This window comes from Neovison vison, chromosome 3, assembly GCF_020171115.1.
Source record: "Neovison vison isolate M4711 chromosome 3, ASM_NN_V1, whole genome shotgun sequence".
NCBI classification, from domain to species: domain Eukaryota; kingdom Metazoa; phylum Chordata; class Mammalia; order Carnivora; family Mustelidae; genus Neogale; species Neogale vison.
The window spans coordinates 68,312,823-68,337,493 of NC_058093.1; the positions used below are offsets into that span (position 1 = coordinate 68,312,823).

General features: G+C 37.5%; 1 protein-coding gene across 3 annotated transcripts in view; it reads right to left on the reverse strand.

Moving 5' to 3' along the window:
- Positions 1–24,671, reverse strand: part of SLC25A12 (solute carrier family 25 member 12) — a 105,529-nt gene that overhangs the window by 28,053 nt on the left and 52,805 nt on the right. For all 3 annotated transcript variants that reach the window (XM_044242333.1, XM_044242334.1, XM_044242335.1), the window contains 8 exons: positions 21,749–21,895; positions 19,440–19,578; positions 18,690–18,783; positions 16,994–17,078; positions 9,160–9,241; positions 7,510–7,668; positions 4,196–4,248; positions 3,869–3,949 (listed from right to left, as the gene is read on the reverse strand). In XM_044242333.1, the coding sequence (XP_044098268.1) occupies positions 3,869–3,949; positions 4,196–4,248; positions 7,510–7,668; positions 9,160–9,241; positions 16,994–17,078; positions 18,690–18,783; positions 19,440–19,578; positions 21,749–21,895 (840 nt within the window). The remainder of the gene's footprint in view (positions 1–3,868; positions 3,950–4,195; positions 4,249–7,509; positions 7,669–9,159; positions 9,242–16,993; positions 17,079–18,689; positions 18,784–19,439; positions 19,579–21,748; positions 21,896–24,671) is intronic.

The window sequence follows — 24,671 nt, forward strand, 5'->3', positions numbered from 1 at the left end:
CATAAAACTTTTTACATTAATGTTCACAGCAGCATTGCTCATAATAACCAAAAAGTGGAAACAACCCAAAGTTCAACAACTGATGCATAAACCAAATGTGACGTATCTATATAATGGACTATTCCTCACCAATAAAAAGGTCTGAAGTACTGATACATAGTGCAGCTTGGATAAATCCTGAGTGAAAAAAGCCAGACACAAAAGACCACATTTTTCATTCTATTTATATGAAATGTCCAGAATTGGTGAATTGACAGAGATGGAAAGTTTATTAGTAAGAGGGAGAGAGGAAAGACTGGTGGACAACAGCAAAAGGGTCCCAGGTTTCATTTTCCGGTGTTATCACACAATTTAGAATATGTTCTAAAATTAACTGTGCTATGCTAAAAACTGCCAAGCAGTACACTTTAAAAAGGGGGAATTGTAGGGTATGTGAATTATATCTTGGTAAAGCTGTTGTTCTTAAAATATTTCTGAAACATAGCAGGCATTCAATGAGTGAGAGAATAAATAAATGAAAGAATGAATGAAGAGAAAGATATACCGAATACTAAAGAATACAGATTTGGAGACAGAAGTGGCTTGAATCTCAATTTTTCCATTTACTAAGTGCTGGATTTTACTGAGCTTTTAATTTCTTCCACTCTAGCTGGGAATAATGAGATGATGCCTGTAAAGTCCAAGTCCAGGGCAGGATGTTCTACGAATGCTAGCTGTTATGATGACATAATCATAAGCATGTATTTTCTGTGGTGATATGTAGTAATGAAGGAAACCACAATAAGGAATTCAGCTTTCAAATTACCACCATAGAATATGATTAGACTTAAGATTAAGTTTTATCTGGTAAGAATGATCAGGAGCTACCTGTTTTCTATGAGATATAAACGTAACCTTAGTCCGGTTCCCTTCACAGGAAAAAAGAAAGTAAATCTCTCTCAGGCTTCACAGCTTGCTGAATGAGAATGAATAAATGGAAGAACGAATGAATGGAAATGCACCAAATATGAATAAATATGGATTTTAAACAAAAGTGGTTTGAATCTTTATCACCTACTAAGTCTGGAACTCACTTGGGTTTATTTTCTTCAACTCTAGTTGGGAATAATAATGAGACAGATAATGCCTATAAAATGTTTGGGAGGGGTGCCTGGATGGTATAGTTAGTTGGGTATCCGACTCTTGGTTTCGGCTTGGGTTGTGATCTCCTGGTTGTGGGATCACGCCCCGAACTGGGCTCCATGCTCAGTGCAGAGTCTGCTTGGAATTCTCTCTCTCTGCCCCTCCCACTTGTGCTCTCTTGCTTCCTCTCCCTCTTTCTAAAACAAATTAAAAAAAAAAATGTTCCGATAGGCAAAGTCCCTACTGCTCATTAGCAATCTTAGCAGATTAGAGCTACATTAGAAACAAAAGCCAGTGTCAATGACAGTAATGTTTTAGTTGAGTGATACGTTTAAAGATGCTCAATACAGTATGAGGTACTAGATTTATATAGTGTGTACTCTTTTTATATATATCAAATATCACCTACTCTTAAAAATAGATCATAAAACAACCAACCAACCAAAAAAAAAAAAATAAAAGGTCTGGATATTTTTATTTCTTGGTCAATTCATTATCTAGGTCAAAGAACACCATTTTTCCTAAAGGCCAGCAGTCATTTTCCTATCAGAATTTCTCTCCCATATACAGGGAACTCAAAGCCCGGGTCCTAGATGATCCCTCTGCTGAGGAAAAACCTATAAAGCCAATACTGACTATTCAGTCTGAGCCATTTCTTTTGAATTAATCTGCATTAGGTTAACACAAGGTAAAACTGAGTGATTTTTGAGAAAACAGCAGCATTGTTCTCAGCTGGTGATACAGACGGTATTTAGCGAACACCCACGGGGTCCCTATGCATCTTTTCACCACCACTACTCAGGACGGTGAGGGTTCTCATATCAGGCTCACAGGAAGCCACTCTTCCCAGTGTCTATCTGGTGGCTGCTTACCAGGTTTCATTCAGTAAAGAGAGCACTCCTATATTCCACAGTGCCTGATATTCTTTAAATAGAGACCCATTCATTCTGTTCAAGGCTTTATTCTCTGCTGAAATACATAGACATGGGGAGAAGTGGCAGATTATGCTTTAAAGATTATTTACACTGTAGTGTGATTGAATTCATCAGTACAAATTCAATAAATACTCATTTTCTTTCCTCCCTGAATGAAGAGATTTAGAAAAAAAAAAAATGGAAGCAGAAAATGTTTGAGGTAAAGAACTGCAGACAACCTCATCATTCTGCCTAGAGCCCAACCTGTCTATTTTTCATGCTGTCAATTTCCAACTAGACAATCCATCAAAGTTCTCAGAAATGAGTCATGATTAAAGAAGAGATTTAGAGTGTCAGCATAACCCTCAAGGCACCCTAGACTTCAACAGAAATTCCCAAAGTTCAAACCTAGAAACAGGGTACATAGTAGGAAAAACAAAGGAACCAAAGATCTGATTACGGTTTAACCACTTAGGTCACATGTCAGACATGGGAACATGGGAACAGGTCAGTTTCATGGACAAAAACCTCTGGGTATTACAAAGGGAAACAGAAAAAATTAGCCACGCGAAACAGAAAAAGCCTGACTTAGGAGACTTCTGGCAAATATATGCAAGAGGAGTGGCAAAACTGAGTTTGGAAACTTCTTAACCAAACTAAAACTAAAACCACTGAGAAAAAGAATATTTATAATTTACAAACATTCTCTCATTTGAAGAGAAATAATTACAGCATCTAATTGGGGAAAAGGAAGAGGAGAAACTTTTTTGTGATCTGCTTAAACAAAGGTCTTATTCTATAATTATTATTAGTCTTTCATGAAAAAAGAAAGTTAGCCAAAGAGGTGAGTTTGCTTCCTGAGAATCTACTTGGAAAGTGCAAGCATACACGCAAATGCACAAACATACGTACACGCACACACACACACACACACAGCTTTTCACCTTTTCAATAGGAACTTTGGTTGCACAAAGGTGAGGAGCCAGGTATGCACCAGGCTGACAAATCTCATCAAAAAGAATCCAGAGCAGCCCCACTCTCTGACCCCCCAGGGCATCTTCGCAGAATTAAAAGTTGCAAGGGTCACTGACCCCATCACCTCAAGTTCTACAAGCAACAGAAGAGGGTTTAGCGAAGACTGTCAGCCAGTTCAACTGGAAGTTATTAAGAGTTTCAGGGACAAAATGGACTAAATAAGTCTTAAATCATGTATTAACAAATTTGAAATAAACAGCACAAATAAAATCAGTTGAGCTACAAACTTAAATTTGAGAATTGGTCTAAATGCAATGTCATGCTCACCCTTTAAAGACAGAAACCCTTGCGTTCAAAGTGAATATAATCTGAATCTCTGCATTCAGAATTGTAATAGCCTTAACATAATTATGGTTGTTTGCTATAACCTCTGGTCCCTAAAGAAGGAAAATTATAATTACTCCACAATGGTTTTCTCAGTCCTACACCTAAGATATAAAAGCCCAATTAATCAATCATCTCACTTATTTTGAAGTTCCAGACGATATAAATGTATGGGAACACTACCCACAACTCTATTTCCTGGGATATTTAAAAATCAGAATTAGAACTTCCAAAGTGTAGAAGGTAATGCCGGAGCTTTTAAGAGTCAGAGCCGATAAAAAATACTTCCTCTTTCCTTCATTCAAAACCAGTCAGGATCATGCAATGAAATTAAAAACTATTCCTTATGATCACTGAGAAAATCTTAGAATCCTTTAAGTTAAGAAGGAATGTCACTCAGGTATTATATCTAATGTGCAAAAAAGGTTAAAGGAACATGCTTGCCATGAGAAATGCCCAGTATTCATACTTACACAACCTCCAGCAAGGATTTCTGCTAAAAGTGGAATGGACCCATCTCTTCTGGTAAATTTGTCCCGGACAAAATCATTGACCTAATAAGAAAGCAACATCAGTTAACTGGAATTCTCAACCATTTCCTCTACTGGCATGTTACTGGTTTTCCAAATCTCAAAATACCTGTCTCATGATAAAATTAAGAATTATCAAATGTCTACATAGAAGCTGAAAGTTTTACAGACATCTTGATAGTGTGCCAGTCTCTGCAGCATCCGTCTTAATTGTTGGTTTAATGATCATCTAAACAAATGACATATAAATTCAATGAGAAAGAAACTTACAGTCAGTTTAATGGCCTTTTCTGGAGCAACTCCTATAAGCTGTGGTATCAGACCTAGGTAAACAGAGAGAAGCATTAGCAATATGAATGAAGTAGACATTAATATGTAAACCCAACAAGTTAATGGCTTCTCCCTTATTATTTACCTATTGAACATTCTAGGGTTTTCACTAAAATATGAACAAATGGATTGTCCTAAGAACTCTGTACATGTATGTAATAATTATTCAGGTCAAACATAATGCTAGGCTTTCTTGAGGCTATAGATCCTTTTCTTAAGCATGCTTCCTTTAAAGCCTAGTTATCTAACATCTCTCAAAAAGTACCTGAAGAAGGAACGGAGGCCATGATCTTCTCTACTCCCAAACACTGCCAATAACAATGTAACCAAATTCCCTCCCTTTACAACCAACAACATACAAACATACACGAACTCATTAGAGAAGTCAATGTCGTATGTCTGCAAAACATGCTGTTGAGTAGACCCAGGTTTTGGCACAAATGATGCTAATAGCATACGGTGGTTTGGTTATTACAGAATACCAACTCCCATAATTTTCTCTTTAGAGAAAACCAGAATTCCGTATACATATATTTTAAAGGAAGCCAAAACTGCAAAAAAAAACCCCGCAGTTTTAAATATCATTTAATGGGTGTCTTCTATAAGCAAAAACATATGCCTCCTGCATTCTTATTTACTAATATATGTCAAACTTAAGACATTTCAAAAGAATCTTCTTAAAACAAAGGAAATCATTATTCTTAGAAAGTTAAATTACCAAGGCTGGCTGCAAACTGGAAAAGAAAAAAAATATATAAACAATTCAACATCTGTAAGGCTCAGCTTTCTAAAGCACACAGATTATCCAAATTGCTGGCATACATTTTTTGCATACATTTTTTAAAAATGCTAACAATAAACATTCTATACCCTTTAAATCACCCAGCCATAGGGGAGTTATGTATGTATTTGCACACTCACTGCTGATCTTAAGCCTACTTTGAGGATACTGCTGAGTGATTTTCTGTGAGTTGAGAGCCAGCAAGTAATCATACATACAGGCTACTGTCAGTCAAACTGAATTATCAGTGACAAACACAAATCTGCACACACCTTTAATGGGTAGCAGGCTGATTTAAAAGAATAAATCAGCAGATGGCAGTCTTAACTTTCTAACCTTCATGATTATGAGGCCCTATTACTTTTAATCTAACTTCAATACAACCATGTCAGCGTGTGTATTTGTTTTACAACTTGCCTCAATAAGGCTCATGGAATTTTAATAAAGTACTGATTTATGTCATTTTATCACTATTGCTTGCAAAGAAATTTAAGCTAATCTGTCAACAATTTTGTCAATCATCTGACAGAATAATGGACTGGTTCTAAGCAATATATGACAATCTCAATAATCATAGTGTTCGCATACAGGACTCCTACAATCTTCTCTCTAATACAAGAGTCTCTCATTTAAAGAACTGATTTTATCAGCTCACATCCTGAATAAAGCGAACAATCCCTCCACCTCTCCCTACCCCCAAACTTGCCATATCAGACCATTTAATTAACATGACATCTCTCCAAAACGAAATTTTCTGTAAGCATCCAACCACTGAGAAGGCTAAACTCTGAATGAAGTATATACCCTGGTTACTTCTAATAGGAGCATTCTCTTTAAAAGCATACCAAGGAGGAAGAAAGGTTATTATTCAACAAAGAAAGATTGGAGATGACAAAGCAAAAATCAAAACAAAACCAAACCCTAGCACCACTCAACCCTCCTTAAGTTCCTCATTGAAAAAAATCTAGATACGCAGGGTTTGATACAGCTTAAAATAAGCATTCCCATGCACAGACCTGCATTCTGGACAACACATACCCTTTCCCATGGAGTAAGTACATGTTATACAGCTAGAATTTAGACAGGCTTGAGTTCTGAATACTTAAGTAAAATTAACTACATGCATTCTTAGGAGCCGGGTATTTGAGCTGAGTTTGATTTGATCACCCTCTTTTCTTATTTTATACATATACATATATGTATAAAATATATATATATTTTGTATATATATATAATATATATTATATATATTATATATATTTATATTTATATATATATTTTATATATATAATATATATGTATAAAATAAGAAAAGAGGGTGATATATATATATATATATATACTGCCAAAAATGAACATTCTCATGGCCCTCTCCTTTAAATGTGAGCATTATCAGGAATACATTTTTCACTTGAGTATCTGCAAATAATGCTAACCAGAGGTGTTTTTTTCTCCTGTCTGTGAGCAGAAGCTTTGTGCAGGTCCAATCTTTCTTCCCAAGGAAAAGGTTCTAAGCCCAACAGGTCAGCAGAGCTCAGAGCGAGCTAGGGATTAATGAGATCGTGTGTACAAACAAACAAGTACAGTAAATTCCATAAATGCTCTGGACTTGAGCATGTGGAGAATATTTTCAAAGAATTCCAAGTGGCGCCCAAAGGGATTAAAAAATTAATCTCCCTCCCAAAGGAAACCCTAAATTCTTATGTGAAAACATGAACATGAAAGTCATTCCCTCTCCAAAGAGAACAAGTTCCTACAAAGCCCACGGGGGTGGGGAGTTTCTACAAGGGGCTGTTGCCTCTGATGCTGACAGCACTGTGCTCAACCTTGACTTGGTGGTAACATTCCCCGCAAAAGGAAATCTCTCTGCTTTTACTCAGTGCCTCTGAGCTAAGGGGGGGGAAGGAGAGAGAATGAGACCTGGGGCCAAAGGTTTTCTTTTACTCATTTTTTTTTTTTTAAACTTCAGATGACTCACTGGAAAAAAGACTTATGAATGGTCTCCTTGGAAGACACAAACACATCTGACATCTCTTTCAACTGAAACAAGTGCACAGAGGGTAAACTCACTTCAAGTAACAGCCTCGCTTCCATTTCACAGAGAAGAGGTACATCTTTCTTCTCTCACCCCGAGAAAAGCAGCTCTCTACTTCTTAGCTGTTGTCCTTTATTCAACTCAGCCTGAGTTTTTGAGAGCACAGGGACCATGGACTCATGTTGGGACAAAGGCAGGATTTGGATTCCATGAAATACAAGTATCAGGGAGAAGAAGTGAAGGCCTTGTCTGCAGACTAATACTGCTAGTTCCCAGCAAGAATGTAAAAAGGGAAGCCAGCAACAAGAAAATAAAAAGAGAGAAACAGCTCTAGTCTGACTGGACAGGCAACACACTGATTTTCAGAATGACGGAGTTAAAATCTGCTGCTGGGGAGACAAAATCACGAACTTCAGCAGCTGAGCTCTGCTTACTTACCCCGGTAGAGTCCAAAGAAGCCCTCGTAGCGCAAGACTTTCTTAAAACAGTCAAAGCTGTTTTTGTACATCAGCTCTCCAACCACAGAGCCAGTGCCGCGCTGGTTTTGCATGCGGGTTTTCACCAGATCTATAGGGTACACTGCGGTGGCTCCCACGGCTACAAATAAAACAGGGGTTAGGCTTAAAAGAGAGCATAGTTAAATGGAAGATCTTCAAGCACAACAAATCTCATCTCAAAGGACTCGAAAACAAAATGCAGGATCTATGCTCAAAAAAAAAAAAAAAGGGATGGTGTGTTTTTTCCTTCTCCCATACACCGTGCACCGCTGAAGGATGACAGGCTAGCAACCGGGATCCATAAATACAGCTGCTTCCGAGAACAACTGCAATGGATTTTCAAGTCATCGCCAACAGTAAATAATCCAGACTTGATTTTTTCTAACAATATGAAACTACTATATATAACATATTTCTTTATATTTTCCATTCAGTACTTAAATACAATACCATTTACCTCTTACAATAATCATATATGTTCACACAGGTAGCTGTAATTTTAAAACTTAGTTTACTAAAGCATTTTGGTAAATTAATCTTAGTTACAAGCATAATATCAGAACCAACCTCAACATGATCTTATCCCTTTGTACAGAATTTGGTCTTAAAGACTTTATTCATTTATTTGACAGAGAGAGTGCACAAGCAGGGGGAGCAGCAGAGGGAGAGAGAGAAGCAGGCTCCCCACTTGAGCAGGGAGCCGGAGACCGGGCTGGATCCCAGGACGCTGGGATCATGGCCTGAGCAGAAGCAGACGCTTAATTAACCACCTGAGCCACCCAGGTGCCCCAGAGTTTGGTCTTTAAAAAATGAATGTCAGGCTTTAGAATTTTTCAGATTGAAAAATGTATAAAATGACTTAGAGTGTTATATTTTTCAACTGGTGAAAACCAAAACATGTTCTGCAACTTCTAAAACTGAAACTGAAAAGAAAAAAAATAATAGTTCCATCAGTTCAGGCTTGTTTTAAAAAATCATAAACATTTTAATCACACTTCCTAGGTTCTTCTCAACAAAGCAAGTTCACGCTTTCTATGGAGATATTTAAGCCAAAAAAGTCCCTCAAATTCTGCCCAGGAGCTAGGAGGGGAGGTTCCTTTTAGGAAATAGTATGTACAAGTCCAGATACTCTTCAAGCAGTAAAAAGGGAAAGGAAAAAAAAAAATGCAAGTAGAAAAGCCAAAGTGAATCCCTTTAGGAGGTGGTTGTATTTCATAAGGTCCTGGGATTTCTACCCCAAATCTTAATTTCCTCCCTGCCCTCACCCCCAACACCATTAACACAGTTAACACAGTCTCATTTCCATTTCTTCATCCTGGTTCTCCGCAGGAAAATTAAGGTGAGTGCAGCACACGCCCAAACTTTCACTTTACTACGGAGCTTTTGTCCTGAAGACAGGCTGGAGCCTGAGGGCCCACGGCTGTGCTGCAGCAGGCCCTCTGATCCCAGGTAGAAATCAAGAACACTTCAGAAAGCTCTGCGGTCATGTCCCGCAGGAACAATGAACTGCAGCTCTGCTGATCAGTCTCAGTCTAGTGAGATAATATTACATGAACACAAGCCAGGAACAGCACACAGCCAAGTCACTCACCTCCAGCAACTGAGCCCAGAGTGAATCTATAAGCAGACTCGGCAATCTGGAGCCAGACAGGCCTGCCTAAACCATGAGATTGCTGTGGGAGGAAAACATGTAAAAAAAAAAAAAAAAAAAAAAATTTGGAAAAGTATGAGGCAAATTTTTTTTAAAAAGCTACAATTCAGCTATTTTAAGATTTCAAAATGGATACCACAATTACCATTTTAAAACCACATCCAGCCAAACAGATACCGTTACTCCCCCCCCTTTTTTTAACAAGCCTATTAATACCTGATTTATCTGCTACTATTGGGGAATACACCATCATTCCAGAGAAGTGACGCTTTCAGGTAAACTAACATTTTGGGTATAAAATCCCTTCCCCTCTTCTTTACTTTAACCAACCTAAAATTTAAAATATTTCTGAAATGTGCAAAAACTACCTTGAGGGACACCTGGGTGGCTCAGTCAGTTAAGCATCTGAGTCTTGGTTTCAGCCCAGGTCACGATCTCAGGATCATAAGATCAAGCCCCATGTCGGGCTCTGTGCCCAGCAGGGAGTCTGCTTGAGATTCTCTCTCTCTCCCTCTCCCTCTGCCGCTCCTCACTCCACTCGCTCACTCACGCTCTCACTAAAATAAATAAAATCTTTAAAAAAAAACACTACCTTGATTCCTCGATCAGAGAAGATTGATCATAATCCACCTTCTCTAATGACTGAAAGCTGTCATATTCCTAGGCCCATCAATTACTGCATCAAGTTCTAATGCACTGGCACGTGTTGTCTTCCCAGGCCTCACAGACATTACTTCTTTTACCAACAGCTTCCTAATTTGGTTTTGCTGCCTCTCATTTACTAGGGCTAGCGACATCACATAACTAGGATTGTTAGAATTCTATTTGTAAGGCAAAGTCAAGTACTTCTCTTTGAGGCTAAAGCGAAAACCTTTAATAACTACTATTTCAAGTGTTCAGAGCCTTGGACCCCTTATTTCTAGCTTTGCAGCTCACCACTGAGGTTATCACTACATAACTACAAGATTTCTGACCTATGTTACCAAGAATTCCCTCTCCTAGGCCTCTGCATTGTCCAGCTATACCTATGTAAAGAAAACAGCTGAGGGGCTTTAAAAAAATAAATTCCTGAGGCTTGGAGCTTATCTCTCTTTTATTTATTTATTTATTTATTTCTTATCTCTTTTTTAAAAGTTTCAAATCATTCTGCTAGGCAGTTAGGTAGAAAACCACTATCCTAGCCACATTTATAGTTCCACCATAGAATCTACAATGATAATGCAAAGGAAAAATGCCCTATTGTGACTCAGAATGTTATTTCATAGGTAGCCCCCAACATATAGTATCTAAAATAATTGGCCTATACTTGTCGGCCAGTCTTGTTCTTTAATATTTTCTTCATGAAGAGAGCAGTTACTCTCTATAAACAGTTTGAGATGAAAGAATAAAATATTTGGTTTAACATAAAGGAAAGTTGAAACATATTAACTTGGAATAAGCTTTTTAAAACCAGCATAATAAAAAGCTTAGATATGCCCATTAGAATAATTTAATGGAGAGGGAATCCATGCCTAAAATCTAAAAGGGGGAAAAAAGCTAGTCCACTCTGCTTTGCTTTCATCTGTACAATCTCTTCAAAGCTCAATTAACCAAGCTAAATATGGCAAATCCAGATATTTACAAATAACTTGAGAAGCAGCCTATAAAGGGTTTATCTGCTTCTTGTTTTGTAAATTCTGTACCATAATAAGTGTGCTTTCAGGTTTTAACCAAAACATCTGATACCTAAATATTTAATGTTTGATTGTGATCTCTGTAAGCAGAGATCTTTTAAAAAGCTCATTATGCTTGCCAGTATTGTAGTTCAATAGATTCTATAGTAAAAAGGAAAATAAATAAATAATATTTGATGAAAAGCAAAATGAAACCCTTGGCCAAAAAAAAAAAATTAGTAGAGCACCATTATTTCAAATAATATCAGCACATATTTTACAAATCTCAACTATTACACTCTACTAAATTTATTATAATCCAATTAGGTAAAAGTGTACACATCTATTATGTACAAAACTGAATTTAGTATGTGGAAGAAACCAGCATAAAAAAAGGTGGAAAATTACAGAGTAGTACATCACCACGATCTTGTAGGAAATACATTTTTTCCTATAAGTAGCCCAAGCAACTACCCAGCCATCTATTATGTTTAATTTACATGCTGTTAACAAAAGTGAGCAATTAATAATTGGAAGCTGATATTTTTATCTGAAATCTAATAAGGGAAAAGTAGGATATTTTAACAATATCCTACTACAATGAGTATAAGACTAATTTTGATTCACTTATAGAATAGTGAAAAATGGGCCATCCAAAAAGTTAATTACTTTTTGTTCTTCTTGTCACTGTAATAATAACACTAATTTTAGACTTTGTAGAGATGTACTATCTCCCAAAGGGTGAGAGTATTCTACCAAGTACTTAAGACCTGGGCCCTAATGCAGCCCTCAGGGGCCCATTGTTTTTCAATCTTCTGTAAATAAACTCCTTTATGAGACCACCAGGAAGAGGCTTTCAGCAATTTCTATCCACAGTGAGACCACACTGGACTAATTTTTCAGTCAGTCCTCCGTGCATACAAAGGTAAGATGTCCATTGTATGGACAAGACTAAAGACTTGCTACAGGTCTCCTCAGATGGGGAACAAGCAGAGCAATGGCCCAGTTTCCTGTCTACCCAAGAATGATGTGACTCTTCATCATTCTTCAAGTCAACGGCCTTAACAACTCTTTTTGGAATTGAACACTCCTGCCAGGAAGATTTTAAGCATCTACCCCCAATACATGATTTCATTTATAAATCATACATAGTTACATTGTACTAATAATATCTGTAAGAATAGAAAAGTAATATACTTTATTAAATTACATATAGTATGTATTTTAGGGGCACCTGGGTGGCTTAGTCATTAAGTGTCTGCCTTCAGCTCAGGTCACCATCCTAGGGTCCTCGGATCCAGCCCCACGGCAGGCTCCCTACTTAGCAGGAAGCCTGCTTCTCCCTCTCCTACTCCCCTTGCCTGTGTTCCCTCTCTCACTGTGTGTCTCTCTCTGTCAAATAAATAAAATCTTTATAGAAAAAACAAAAACCAAATACAGATAGTATGCATTTTAAACATACACAGAAGTAGAAATTATAAAGAATGAGATGGAATAAAATGTTTTTTTAAAAATTTAATTTTCAGGGGTGCCTGGGTGGCTCAGTGTGTTATAGCCTCTACCTTTGGCTCAGGTCATGATCTCAGGGTCCTGGGATCGAGCCCTGCATCGGGCTCTCTTGCTCAGCGGGAAGCCTGCTTCCCCTTCTTTCTCTGCCTAACTCTCTGCCTACTTGTGATCTTTGTCAAATAAATAAAATCTTTTGGGCGCCTGGGTGGCTCAGTGGGTTAAGCCGCTGCCTTCGGCTCAGGTCATGATCTCAGGGTCCTGGGATCGAGTCCCGCATCGGGCTCTCTGCTCAGCAGGGAGCCTGCTTCCCTCTCTCTCTCTGCCTGCCTCTCCATCTACTTGTGATTTCTCTCTGTCAAATAAATAAATAAAATCTAAAATAAATAAATAAATAAAATCTTTTTTAAAAATTTTTTTAATTTTCACTTATTAACCAAAAAATATTTTGGGGATCACTTCTATGTATTATATTGACTAAATATGCCTCAGTTTTTTAAACATGGACTGAACAAAGTGAAGCTAACCAGTTAATTCTGATTACTCTACTTCAAAGATAACATAGTTGAAAACACAATGAGTATCTTCACAGCAAAGATGATGTTTTTAATATATGTTTTGAAGAAATTCTAGTAATGGCATTTTAGCTTAGATTTAAAAATCCTTTAAAATCAGTGTGGCTGTTATGCTACCTTTTAAACACAGCAAATATAGGGTTTTTAAAAGTTTTTATTTAGATTCCAGTTCGTTAACATACAGTGTAATATTAGTTTCAGGTGTACAATACAGTGATTCAACACTGCCATAGAACACCAGTGCTCATCACAAGTGTCATCCTTAATCCCCATCACCTGTGTCACCTATCCCCTCACCCCCCAACTCACCTTCCCTCTGGTAACCATCAGTGTGTTCTCTATAGTTCAGAGTCTGTTTTTGGACAGAAATATATTTTTAACTTCTAAAAACATGCACATAAAGCTTTTTTTCCAAAATGGGGTTTCTCAATCACAAAACTGTGTGAAAATAAGCTCCATTCTCATAGATTATTATTATTTTTTAAAGATTTTACTTATTTATGTGACAGAGAAAGAGATCACAAGTAGCAGAGAAGCAGGCAGAGAGAGAGGAGGAAGCAGGCTCTTACTAACCCACTGAGCCACCCAGGTGCCCCTAGATTATTATTTTTAACTATGTCTCCTTTCAAAAGAGTATATTGAACTAAAACTCACAGAATAAAAGGGCTATGATCCCAAATAAGAATCCAGTAACCACTAATTATTATTCATATGAAAAGGCTCTCCTGTGTTCAACCACACGCATTTTCTTTTTTCTTTTTCTTTAAGGTTTTATTTATTTATATGAGAGAGAGAGAGAATGAAAGGGAGCACGAGAGGAGAGAGGTCAGTGGGAGAAGCGGACCCCCTGCCAAGCAGGGAGCCGGATGTGGGACTCAATCCCAGGACTCAAGGATCATGACCTGAGCCAAAGGCAGTCACTTAACCAACTGAGCCACACAGGTGTCCACACACATTTTCTTTAACCTGTCTTCCTTTAAAGAATGTTTATAAGCCCTACAAAACTGTATGAAAACTAAAGAATTATAGTGTTCTTTAATTCTTAGCTAAAAACATCTCTATAAATATACAAATACCTGAATGGTTTTTGGCCTCCACCCTTATTAAACAGCACTTTTTTTTTATAAAAGTACAATATATGGTCAGTAAGAAGGTTTTTTTAAGCTTAGCTAGCACTGTAACTTAGGGTTCACTTGTATTCAGGTATGTAAATTAATTTAATTAATGCTATAGATTTCACTTCATGAATATTCATAAGTAGAAATGCTACTGTAGCTGTCATTTTCGTTAATGACTGTGTACTGAATTTTTAGCATTTAGGCTGAAAGAAAATACTCAGCACTAAGAACAAGATCGCCTACCGTGAGCAAATGGGCCAAGGAAAAGACACTCTTTCCCTTAAGGTTATGATTATGATCATGAAAGTGATATTTAATAAGATTAATTAAGTGTTTTTCAAAGCAAAATAAGAGTTGAGAATCTTAACTGATTTTTAACCTGCTCCCTAAGCATATGTGTATGATAGGAAATGACTTGAGACCTCATTTGATAGTAGAAAGTTCTTATGCTTTTGTTGTTGAATGTATCTCATTCTATAAAGGAAAATTAGATAAGGCAAGATCATGCCAGTAAACAAGTCAAATTACCTAACCAAAACACAGCTTCAAGCTGGATGCCAACCCAATAAAAAGAACCGCCCCTTCAAAATAGCACACTATTAATGGAGAAAAGAAAAGGAAGGAAAAGCGGATGATTACACAGGGGGAAGAAAAAAGCTAGATTTAATACCTCCTGAAATGTATGATTGGAATGGAAATAAGTCCAGGGAAAATAAAACAAAATTCCTTGTGTATAAGTCACACCTGGATTTGAATTCAATATTCTCGCCCTTATAAAGTAAGATTTAAGGGTCTGTGAGTCTTTTGTTTTGTTTTTTAGATACCACCTTTAAGTGAAATGAAATGCTATTTGTCTTTCTCTGACTTCGTTCACTAAGCATAATACCCTCTAGGTCTAACACGGTGTCACAAATGGCAAGATCTCATTCTTTTTTATGACTGAATTATATTCCCGTGTGTGTGTGTGTGTGTGTGCATACATAACACATCTTTCTTATCCATTCATCTACTGATGCTCACTTGGGTTACTTCCATATCTTAGCTGTTGTGAATAATGGTTGCCAGAGGGAAAGTGGATGGGGGATGGGCAAATTAGATAAAGGGGATTAAGAGGTACAAACTTCCAGTTATAAAATATATATGTCACAGAGATAAAAAGTATGGCACAGGAAATATAATCAGTTATTTTGTAAGCTATATTAATAGACCTATTAACACTGAAAAATACCTTTCTTTGAAATGCAATTTTTTAAACATCAAGACCAAATTTTTATAAATGTATGCTACAAAAATGCAAAGTTCAATTCACTGAGCTCTTTAAATATTACAATGCCTCAATTATTTAATAAATTCATTAAATTTTATAAATCAATGAACTGGAATAAATCCACCTATTTTTTAAAGGATCTGAGAACATTTGGTAGAAATAAACTTTGATGGCAACAGATAAGAATTTTTTGCTATTAAAGAAGCTAAACTTCTTCGCTACCTGTAATGGGTTATAGGTATACTTTAATCTTCAGGAAACTTTATTCCATTCCAAGCAAACACAGTATTAACATAAAAAGCAATATTTTCCATTTTTAATCTATGTATCTAACTAAAAAGTTCTTGTTTATTATGTAAAGGAGAAGTAGAAATTCTAATCAGCTTCAGAGGGAGAATCCTCATTCCATGGACCTCAAGTAGAAGAAAAATTTCCTACCAAATTTCCCAAAGTGAGCCCGACGTACATGCCCGATCTTTCACTAGTACACGTGGCTATTCACCTGTGTGACAGCATTAAAGAAAAAGCAAACTTGGGCTCTTTCTGTGGCATGCCCATTTAGTTTTTTCTCTCTCTCTGTTTCCAGTCTTCTTCCCCATCTCCCCACACCCTTTCAATATCTCCTAGAGCACCACAGTCTCCTAAGGAATCACGTGGGACACAAGCCTCATCTATTAAAGCAGGGAAATAGCAGAAGGACAGGGAGTAGCCCTCCTAACCCTCACCCCTAATACAAAGCCATGTGACCATCACTACAACTGAGACTGCCTCTGAACACTACAGAAGTTAAGGGTTTCAGTTTAAAACAAGACCTAAAAAAATAAAACTACTGTTCTGGTCTACTCTTCCATGTAGTATCATGGGGTTTATTTTCCCACTAAGATAGATTTTTTTTTTTTTTTAAGATTTTATTTATTCATTTGATAGACAGCTAGAGAGCACAAGTAGGCAAAGAGGCAGGGAAAGGGAGAAGCAGGCTCTCCATTGAGCAAAGAGCCCAATGCAGGGCTCGATCCCAGACCCTGGGATCATGACCTGAGCTGAAGGCAGATGCTTAGCTACCCAGGTGCCCCTAAGATAGTATTTTTGAAATCAGAAATGGGACTGTATTAACTTTATGGGACTCAGAGCTATTGTTTTAAATCATCCTTTAAGAAAAAATGCTTACATAGTCAAGGTTTTCTTTCTGGTTCATTAATTACATAGTTTTCTTGCATTACTGTAGTCTATAAAGCACAATCTCAGTGAAAGATTTACTTCATTAGAAGAATGTTTTATATTTTAAAAGCCCTATAAATATCAATCTAATGATTCAAAGTGAACTTAACACTGATAGCTAAATGTCACTATACAAATGAAAGGAAAAGACTAGTAGTTCTAGGAAGAAGGAAGTCCAGCCCATGTATGTCTGCACTCTTATTTTCCTTACCTTAATAGCTAAAAGAAAAAAAAAAAAAAACCATAAATTTAGTTCCCCATAAAAATACTTCATGAGGGTGGGTGTAAAAGTTCTACAAAGGTAATCTTTGAGCTAAGTCAGATCTTTTTCTAGAAAGTAGTTTTTAATTTTCATAGCATTCACAGGCTCTAGGCCATTGTGTACATGATTTCAGCATTCGGGGGGGGGGGCAATTCTATTTACGAGATGCCTCCTACCTGTCTCTGAAGTTCTGCCAGGTTGTAAGGTAAGGCCCCCTCAGCCAACGGGGCTATTCTCTCAATATCTGCCAAAGTCAAGCGCCTTCAGGCAAAAATATGGAAAAGGAAAATTGTCAGACACCAACAAACTCCTCATACCAAGATCATATTTCTTCAGAAACAAAAACAAAGGAGTGGAGGAAAAAACTACAGTTTAAAAGTAGTATTTCTCTATTTACCCAGATCATTTTTTAGTAGAGAAAAAAATCTCCAGGCCCAGGTTCCCACAACAAAAAGCAAAAGACCCCAGAAAAATAATGTAGAGTATACAAATTTAATAAGACTCCAATGATACATAACAAAAGAAAAGAACTAATATTACCAGAAGCAAAGTATAGACATTGACAGTTCGTACATAACTAAACATATTCCTTTGGCATACATATTTAATGCACAGGTACAAAGTATCTTGAGAAGGATATACACAAAACTGATAAATTCTGGTGGCCCTTAATGAAAGGCACAAAGGTACAAGACAGACTTTTTATGGCACCCTCTTTTGAGCTCCAAGTTTTGAATCATAAATTACTGTTTTCCAAAAACTTACTTAAAAATAAGTATGTTCCATGAACGAGGTAGGTCACTTCAGATTGTTTTGAAAAGCACTTTTTTGAAACTGTTTTATCATGAAGGAGGCTCAGTACCTTTGCTAAAAATATGAATTCTAGATGGATGAGATACGGCTTGACGTTTCACGTTAATCACCAGAGATGGGGTGGTCCATTCTGTATCATGTCCAGCCTAACAATTCATTATGTAGCAAGAAGGCAATAAATCGCCCAGGCATACTCAGCTTCTATTAGTCCTCAGCGCTACCATTAGAACTCATTTTTCAGATATTCCTACACTTAAATAACTACTAAAGGCGTCTAAAAAAAAATCTTATTACTTAATAGAACAGAACTCCTCCACCCCACAAATCCTGCCAGAGTTAAAGTTTTTTCTTTTATTTGCAAAAGAACTTTGCAAATTAAAAACTCTCAATGTGCTTTGTTTTGTTTTGTTTTTTAGTTTTTGTTGTTGTTGTTGTTGTTTTTATCTATAAAATGGAAGCATAAAACATCTGAGCTTGTCTGGGATGATAAGCATGGTGATAATGTCACAGGTCTATTTAACAAAAACGATACCCTCTAACAAAAAATGACATATACTATTCAGCAAAATGAACATTTACAATAAACCAATAACATTACAAGACTCCTAAATATGTACTTCAGTTTATTTGATAAACTTGGGCAAATTTTCACAAATCTCTTCCATGGAAATGAGTCCAGATGAAATCATTTTTTCCCATCCCTTTCTTACTTCTCACTCCCCTCTACTCTTTATTTTTCTTCCCTCCCCCATTTCCCTCTCTCAAGCCCCTTGAGCTAACCCTGCTCTTTTCTTTTACCTCTCTCTCCATCTCTTCCCTCCCTTCCCCCATCCTCTTTTCCTTTTCCCTTTCCTTTCTCCCCTTCTCTCTGTACATCTCCCCAACCTAAAGATCTATCTTCCTGTCTCTCCCTCCTCCTGTTTCTCATGTTGCCTATCTTTCTTTGAATTTGTGGACTGCATTAACTACTGTTAAAATGAACTGAAAGCATACCCTTGCTTTACATGTTGAAGAAATTGTCCTGTAATAAATATCACAAAGAATTATTGAAATAGTTACCCTGTAGCATTATATAAGTCCGCAAGTTGGTAGAGGATATCAATTTCTAGAGGAGTGACCTGTCCATAGCGTATGGCACTCTGCGCAAATTCCTCTAGAAGAAAAAGAAAATATTTTAAAATCTGAAAAGATTCTTAATATGCTTGTACTTTAACCAACTACGATCTGAAAGTTGAAGGCATCTTAGTATTATTTTAAAAATATAAAACTGAATTTAAATACCTAAGTTCAACTATGAAATTCTGAAAGCTGGCAAAAGATAAGATATTAACATCATGTACAGCAAAACCAGACAAATTAACTTCAAAGATGAAGTGATCTCTTTAGAATCCTCTCTGTTATCTTGTTTCTTTGCTTTGGTCTCCAGGGCTATAAGATAAAAGAATTGGATATTCTCCAATCACCTAAACACCCTACTAAAATATCGCAAAAAGAACAGGCTTGCCCATCTTTCTGGGGCAACTCTTTCCTAGAACAAACAAGCTGCTGCCGCACTGCCACTGACCAGTTTGACAGATTGGGCCAAGGTTCTTTTCAAAACTGTCAAAGCACTTTTCCATTCCTGACCCCAGCATCCCATTAATTCCACCTGGGTTTTTGGAAATCACTAGGGCCCAACTGAAGCATATACACATAGCAACATACTTTCTAGATCTGGCTTCAGAGGGGTAAACTTAGACCAACCTCACGTGCTAGATAAAGAAAAGTGAAAATGCAGACACAGATCAATACATATTTTTAAAGTCTTACCTTTTGTGACTTCAACATCTTTCCTTGTGCCAGCTAGAGTGCTGTAAATCTTACGAACAAGCTCCATGTTGTTCAGTAAGGAGTTAAATGCATTGAAGTAGGAGAAGCTGACCTGATGTGAGATACTTCCTCCAGCTGCCTAAGAAATGACAACACAAAAAGTGTAAAAAACAAATGAAAACAAAAAAACACATTTAAGGACACTACACTTCTCCCAAAGAAGATCCAAAGGACTCTTCATTATTAAAGTGATTAACAACCAGTCCATAAATACAAAGAAAGTATCATACTGAAACACTCAGTGCATTTCACGCCCTCAGGGAGGTCTATGTAATTTAGGTTTTAAGGAAGAAAGCAACATCTGGAAGTTGGACTTCACGGTTCATCTACCTATAAGGTCAGAAACAACAAATACAATTATCACAGATCAAAAACAATGGTTATTTAAACAAGATTTTCAAGATCCTTGACTATGGAACTCTTGCTAGTCCAGCATAATTCAAACATCAATGTACAACATAAGGAGTATTTTTTTTAAATTGCTTTTATTCCTATACAGATACATAAAAACCAGGGCTACCTTTACATCTTAAAACTATTTCACTGTATCAGCAGCCCTCCTAATCTTTTCTTTTTTTTTTTTTTAAAGGCAACTGTTATAATTAAGATATTTAACAGTCTGTGCTGGGCTCTACATCATGAAAGGTACAACTACCATAAACTCCAAAAAATGTAGAGAAAATCTAGGGATGACTTATTCACCAGAAATTAGATCTTCAGCAGAATGGTGCAGAAGAGGCTCGTGCCTGAGGAGCAGTGGGGGGCAATATGGCCTTCATTACTTCTCCAGGATGAGAAGGTAAGCTCTCCCTCTGCCTACCAGTTGGACATAAACTCAAAGAGAATATTTTTCATAGTTTATAAAGCCTAATTTCTAAGCCAGGAGTCAGAGGAACCCATATGATTAAAAACATTCTCTATTAAAAACTCAAAGAAATACTTATGGAAATACCAGTGTGACCTTAATCATAAAGGTCTACTGAGAACAGTGTAGGTAATGATAGGTACCCATCCCTCACACACATGCCTTAACCCAAATATAGATGATATGTGTGTTAGCCTGAATTTGGATGCCAGTGACCCAAAAGCAGAACTCAAATTATTTATTACATTCCTTTAGGAACTGAAATGCCATTTGGTAAGCTGAAGCTATAATAGGTCTATGTGACCCAATTGGAAAAGATTAAATGGGTCCCCTCACTCCAAGGCACTGAGTGAGTCCTTCCCTAGGATAGCCCCCCCGCCACAACCACCACTTTCCTCCCTGTCTCCCATTCTTTCCTTCCTTCTCTCATTTTTTGGCTGGGGTATGAGGTGAGGGTTCAGGGAGTGGGAGATGGGTGTCAAGGAGGTGAAATGTGTAGGACAAGGTGACATGCTCCATGTTCAAATTCACTGAAGAAAAAGAACAGAAGTTGATCTTTCTACCCTGGTCTAAATCAGGGATAATGATCTTCAGCTGAAACAACAAAAGTACTCACTGGCTTCCCTCCATTTAAAACAAGCAGCAATCAAAAACTTATATGTAAGTACAATGCATGAACAAGAAAACTGGTAAGTGAGGAAGGTTTCACCACTCTTTGTGAGGAAGTGAATGACATCAGTTTGCTATGGTCCAGATGGTTACTTGTTGAGATTAGCAGTTTGACAGAACAAAAACAGAAAAACAAAACAAAACAAAAAAAACCCATCTGGTCCATGCAGACTGAATGCACAGGTGAAGGGGCAGAGAGAGGAGGGAGCCACAGAGGCTGATGCCCACGTATTTCCTCCATACCTTCTGCCTCGGCCATGGTTATTAAAACAGTGTAGAGGCCAGTGATGATTCCTCTAGCAAACAGCACCCTGCAGGCAACAGAGGAAGGAGCCAACTTTATAGCAAGGCTTTGGGAGCCTGGTGGGATGGAAAGAGGCCAAAGTGAAGGCAGTAGTGTCTGGGAGAGGTACTGCCACTGGAAAAAGTAATTACACACCCTTGTCTACAAACTCCTTGTTTTCTTTGGTTGGACTCTATAAATGGAAATAAACAATTTGGAAATACATGAAAGCAAGATGGTGGCTCTGAGAAAGCTATGATCTGCGGAAATTCACCATCACCCCCACCTCCCTCACACATACCTGTTTACCTTCTGTAACCAAACATAAAGTTAGAATAGTTGAGACTCCAATGGGTCCACAGAGGCAAGCCGGGATCCAACGGTTCAAAATTTTTAAAGAAACAGAAAATGGAGCAATTGTTTTCTACTTACTGAAACTAAGTTCTCCTCCACAAAGGGAGTAAGCATGTGAGACCGAATGGTAACCATGATGTCACTGAAATCCAAACCGGAAATCATGCCACTTTTGCTTTTGTCTTTCAGCGCAAAGGCTTGTCTTGCATGTTCCAGTTGCAGCTCCTAGAGAGAAAAGTTGGAAATATGACATTAGATTGGTCAAAGCACATCCCAATTGCCTGTTTTGAAGAGGAAGGACACCATTAAACATTAAAAGATGTTTAAATTTATTTTAAACATTCATGTCTTGGGGTTCCTGGGTGACTCAGAGGGTTAGGTCTCTGCCTTGGGCTCAAGTCATGATCTCAGAGTCCTGGGATCAAGCCCCGAATCAGGCTCTCTGCTCGGCAGGGGGCCTGCTGCCCCCCGCTCTCTCTGCCTACCTCTCTGCCTACTTGTGATCTCTTTCTCTGTCAAATAAATAAATAATATCTTTTTTAAAAATCCATATCTTGGCTTTAATATTATATACACTGGACTCCACAGCACTGTAAGTAAATATGAAAATAGTTCCCATTTCCATGCACGGGAATTAAGCTTTAACACCATTTATAAAATATTATGGACAAGGTTACCTTTGGAATAATTAATATACATTTGGACAACTATAATTAAATGAATATTAGATCAAGCAAGAAGTAGGCTATGTTCAATATGCTCTAGATGACAGGCTGTAATATTTAATGTTATATAACTTACTTCTCTAATTTTCTTTAAAGGGACATCTTTCATTTTAAGATTTTATTTATTTGAGAGAAAGAGAGCACGCGCACACAGAGGAAGAGGGAGAGTGAGAGGCAAAAGCAGATTCCCCAGTAAGCAGAGAGCCTGGTGTGGGGGCTCGATCTCAGGACCCTGGGATCATGACCTAAGTCTAAGGCAGACACTCCACTGACTGATCCACCCAGGCACCCCTAAGGACATCTTTTCTATTTGCAGGTGCTCAAATGAAAACTGAGGAATGTGTGGTTTGACCATAATAACCAAATTCACATATAAGAGAATGCTTGCCTCCTCCTCTAAAAGAAGCAATATATTTGCTCATTATCTCTCTCCAACAGAACACTGTTAAATGTTAACACAATATTTTAACATTTTTAAAATATTTTATTTAATTATTTGTGTGAGGGAGAGAGTGTACAAGCAGGGGGAGCGGCAGGCGGAGGGAGAAGCGGGATCATGACCTGAGCTGAAGGCAGATGCTTAACCAACTGAGCCACCCAGGCATCCCAGCAATAAAACAAGTTTCTAAAATATTTTTTCTTAACAGGTTGGCAGGCTAGAGACAAGTATATGAAAACTACTAAATCTTTCAATAGTCATAACTTTAAAAAATTAGATGATAACCCTGAGGAAAACATCTAAACATTGTAACACCTATCATCAAACATCTAAATGTTTGGATTTCCTTGAAAAGAGCAACAGGAGTGGAGAGCTAAAATCAACTGATAAGTACAAAATTAACAACCAGCATGATTTGACAAAGTTTTCTTTTCCCTCTCTTCTACTTTTTAAAAAAATGTTTAAATATCTATTGAGATAAAATTAACAAAATCATAATATATTTAAAGTGTGAAACATGATTTGATATATTCATACACTGTGAAAGGAATCTCACCATGTTAAGTAACACATCCATTACCTTACATAGTTATCTTTTTTTAGGAGACCCCTCAAGTTCTACTCTCTTGGCAAATTTCAATTATACTGGGGTGCCTTGGTGATGCAGTTGGTTAAGTGTCCAACTCTTGATTTCAGTTCAGATTGTGACCGCAGGGTCCTGAGATTGAGCCTGTGTTGGGCTCCACTCACAGGGTAGAGTCTGCCCTCTCCCACCTCTCTAAACAGTCTATTGAAAAAATTTCAATTATACAACACAGTATTATTCATAGTCACCATGATACACTGTACATCCTCAGACCTTCCTCATGTTATAATTGAAAGTTTGTAACCTTTTTCCAGTTTCTCCTGCTTTCTCTTACCACCCCACTCCTCAATGAGCCCCTGGCAACCACTATTCTACTTTGTGTTGCTATGTGTTCAACTTTTTTTTTTTTTAAGATTCTACATAGAAATGCTATCTTGTAATAGGGCTTTCTCTGTCTGGCTTGTTTCACATAGTGTAATGTCCCCCAAGTTCATCTAAGTTATTGCAAAGGACAGGACTTCCTTCTTTTTTTTTGAGTGAATACTATTCTAGTTTGTGTGTCTGTGTATGTGCGCACACACACACACAATTTCTTTATCCATTTATCTGCCAATGGACACTAAGGTTGCTTCCATACCTTGGCTATTGTGATAATGCTACAATAAACATGGGAGTACAACTACCTCTTTGAAATAGTGACTTTTTTTCCTCTTTGGATACATACCCAGAAGTGGGCTGCTGGATCATAAGGTGGTTCTATTTTTAATTTTTTTTCAAAGATTTTATTTATTTATTTGACAGAGAGAGATCACAAGTAGGTAGAGGCAGGCAGAGAGAGAGGGAAGCAGGCTCCCTGCTGAGCAGAGAGCCTGACGTGGGACTCGATCCCAGGACCCTGAGATCATGACCTGAGCCAAAGGCAGCGGCTTAACCCACTGAGCCACCCAGGTGCCCTATTTTTAATTTCTTGGTGAGCCTCTAAACTGTTTTCCATAGTGGCTGTACCTGTTTACATTGCCACCAACAATGTACAAGGGTTCCCTTTTTTGCACATCCTTGCCAGCATTTGTTGTCTCTGGTCTTTTGATAATAGACAGTGAAGTAACATCTCATTGTGGTTTTAATTTGCATATCTCTGATCATTAGTGAGGTTGAAAACTTCTATACCTCTTGGCCATTTGAATGTCTTCCTTGGGAAAATGACTATTCAGGTCCCTTGCCCATTTTTATTTTTATGTATATATGTATGTA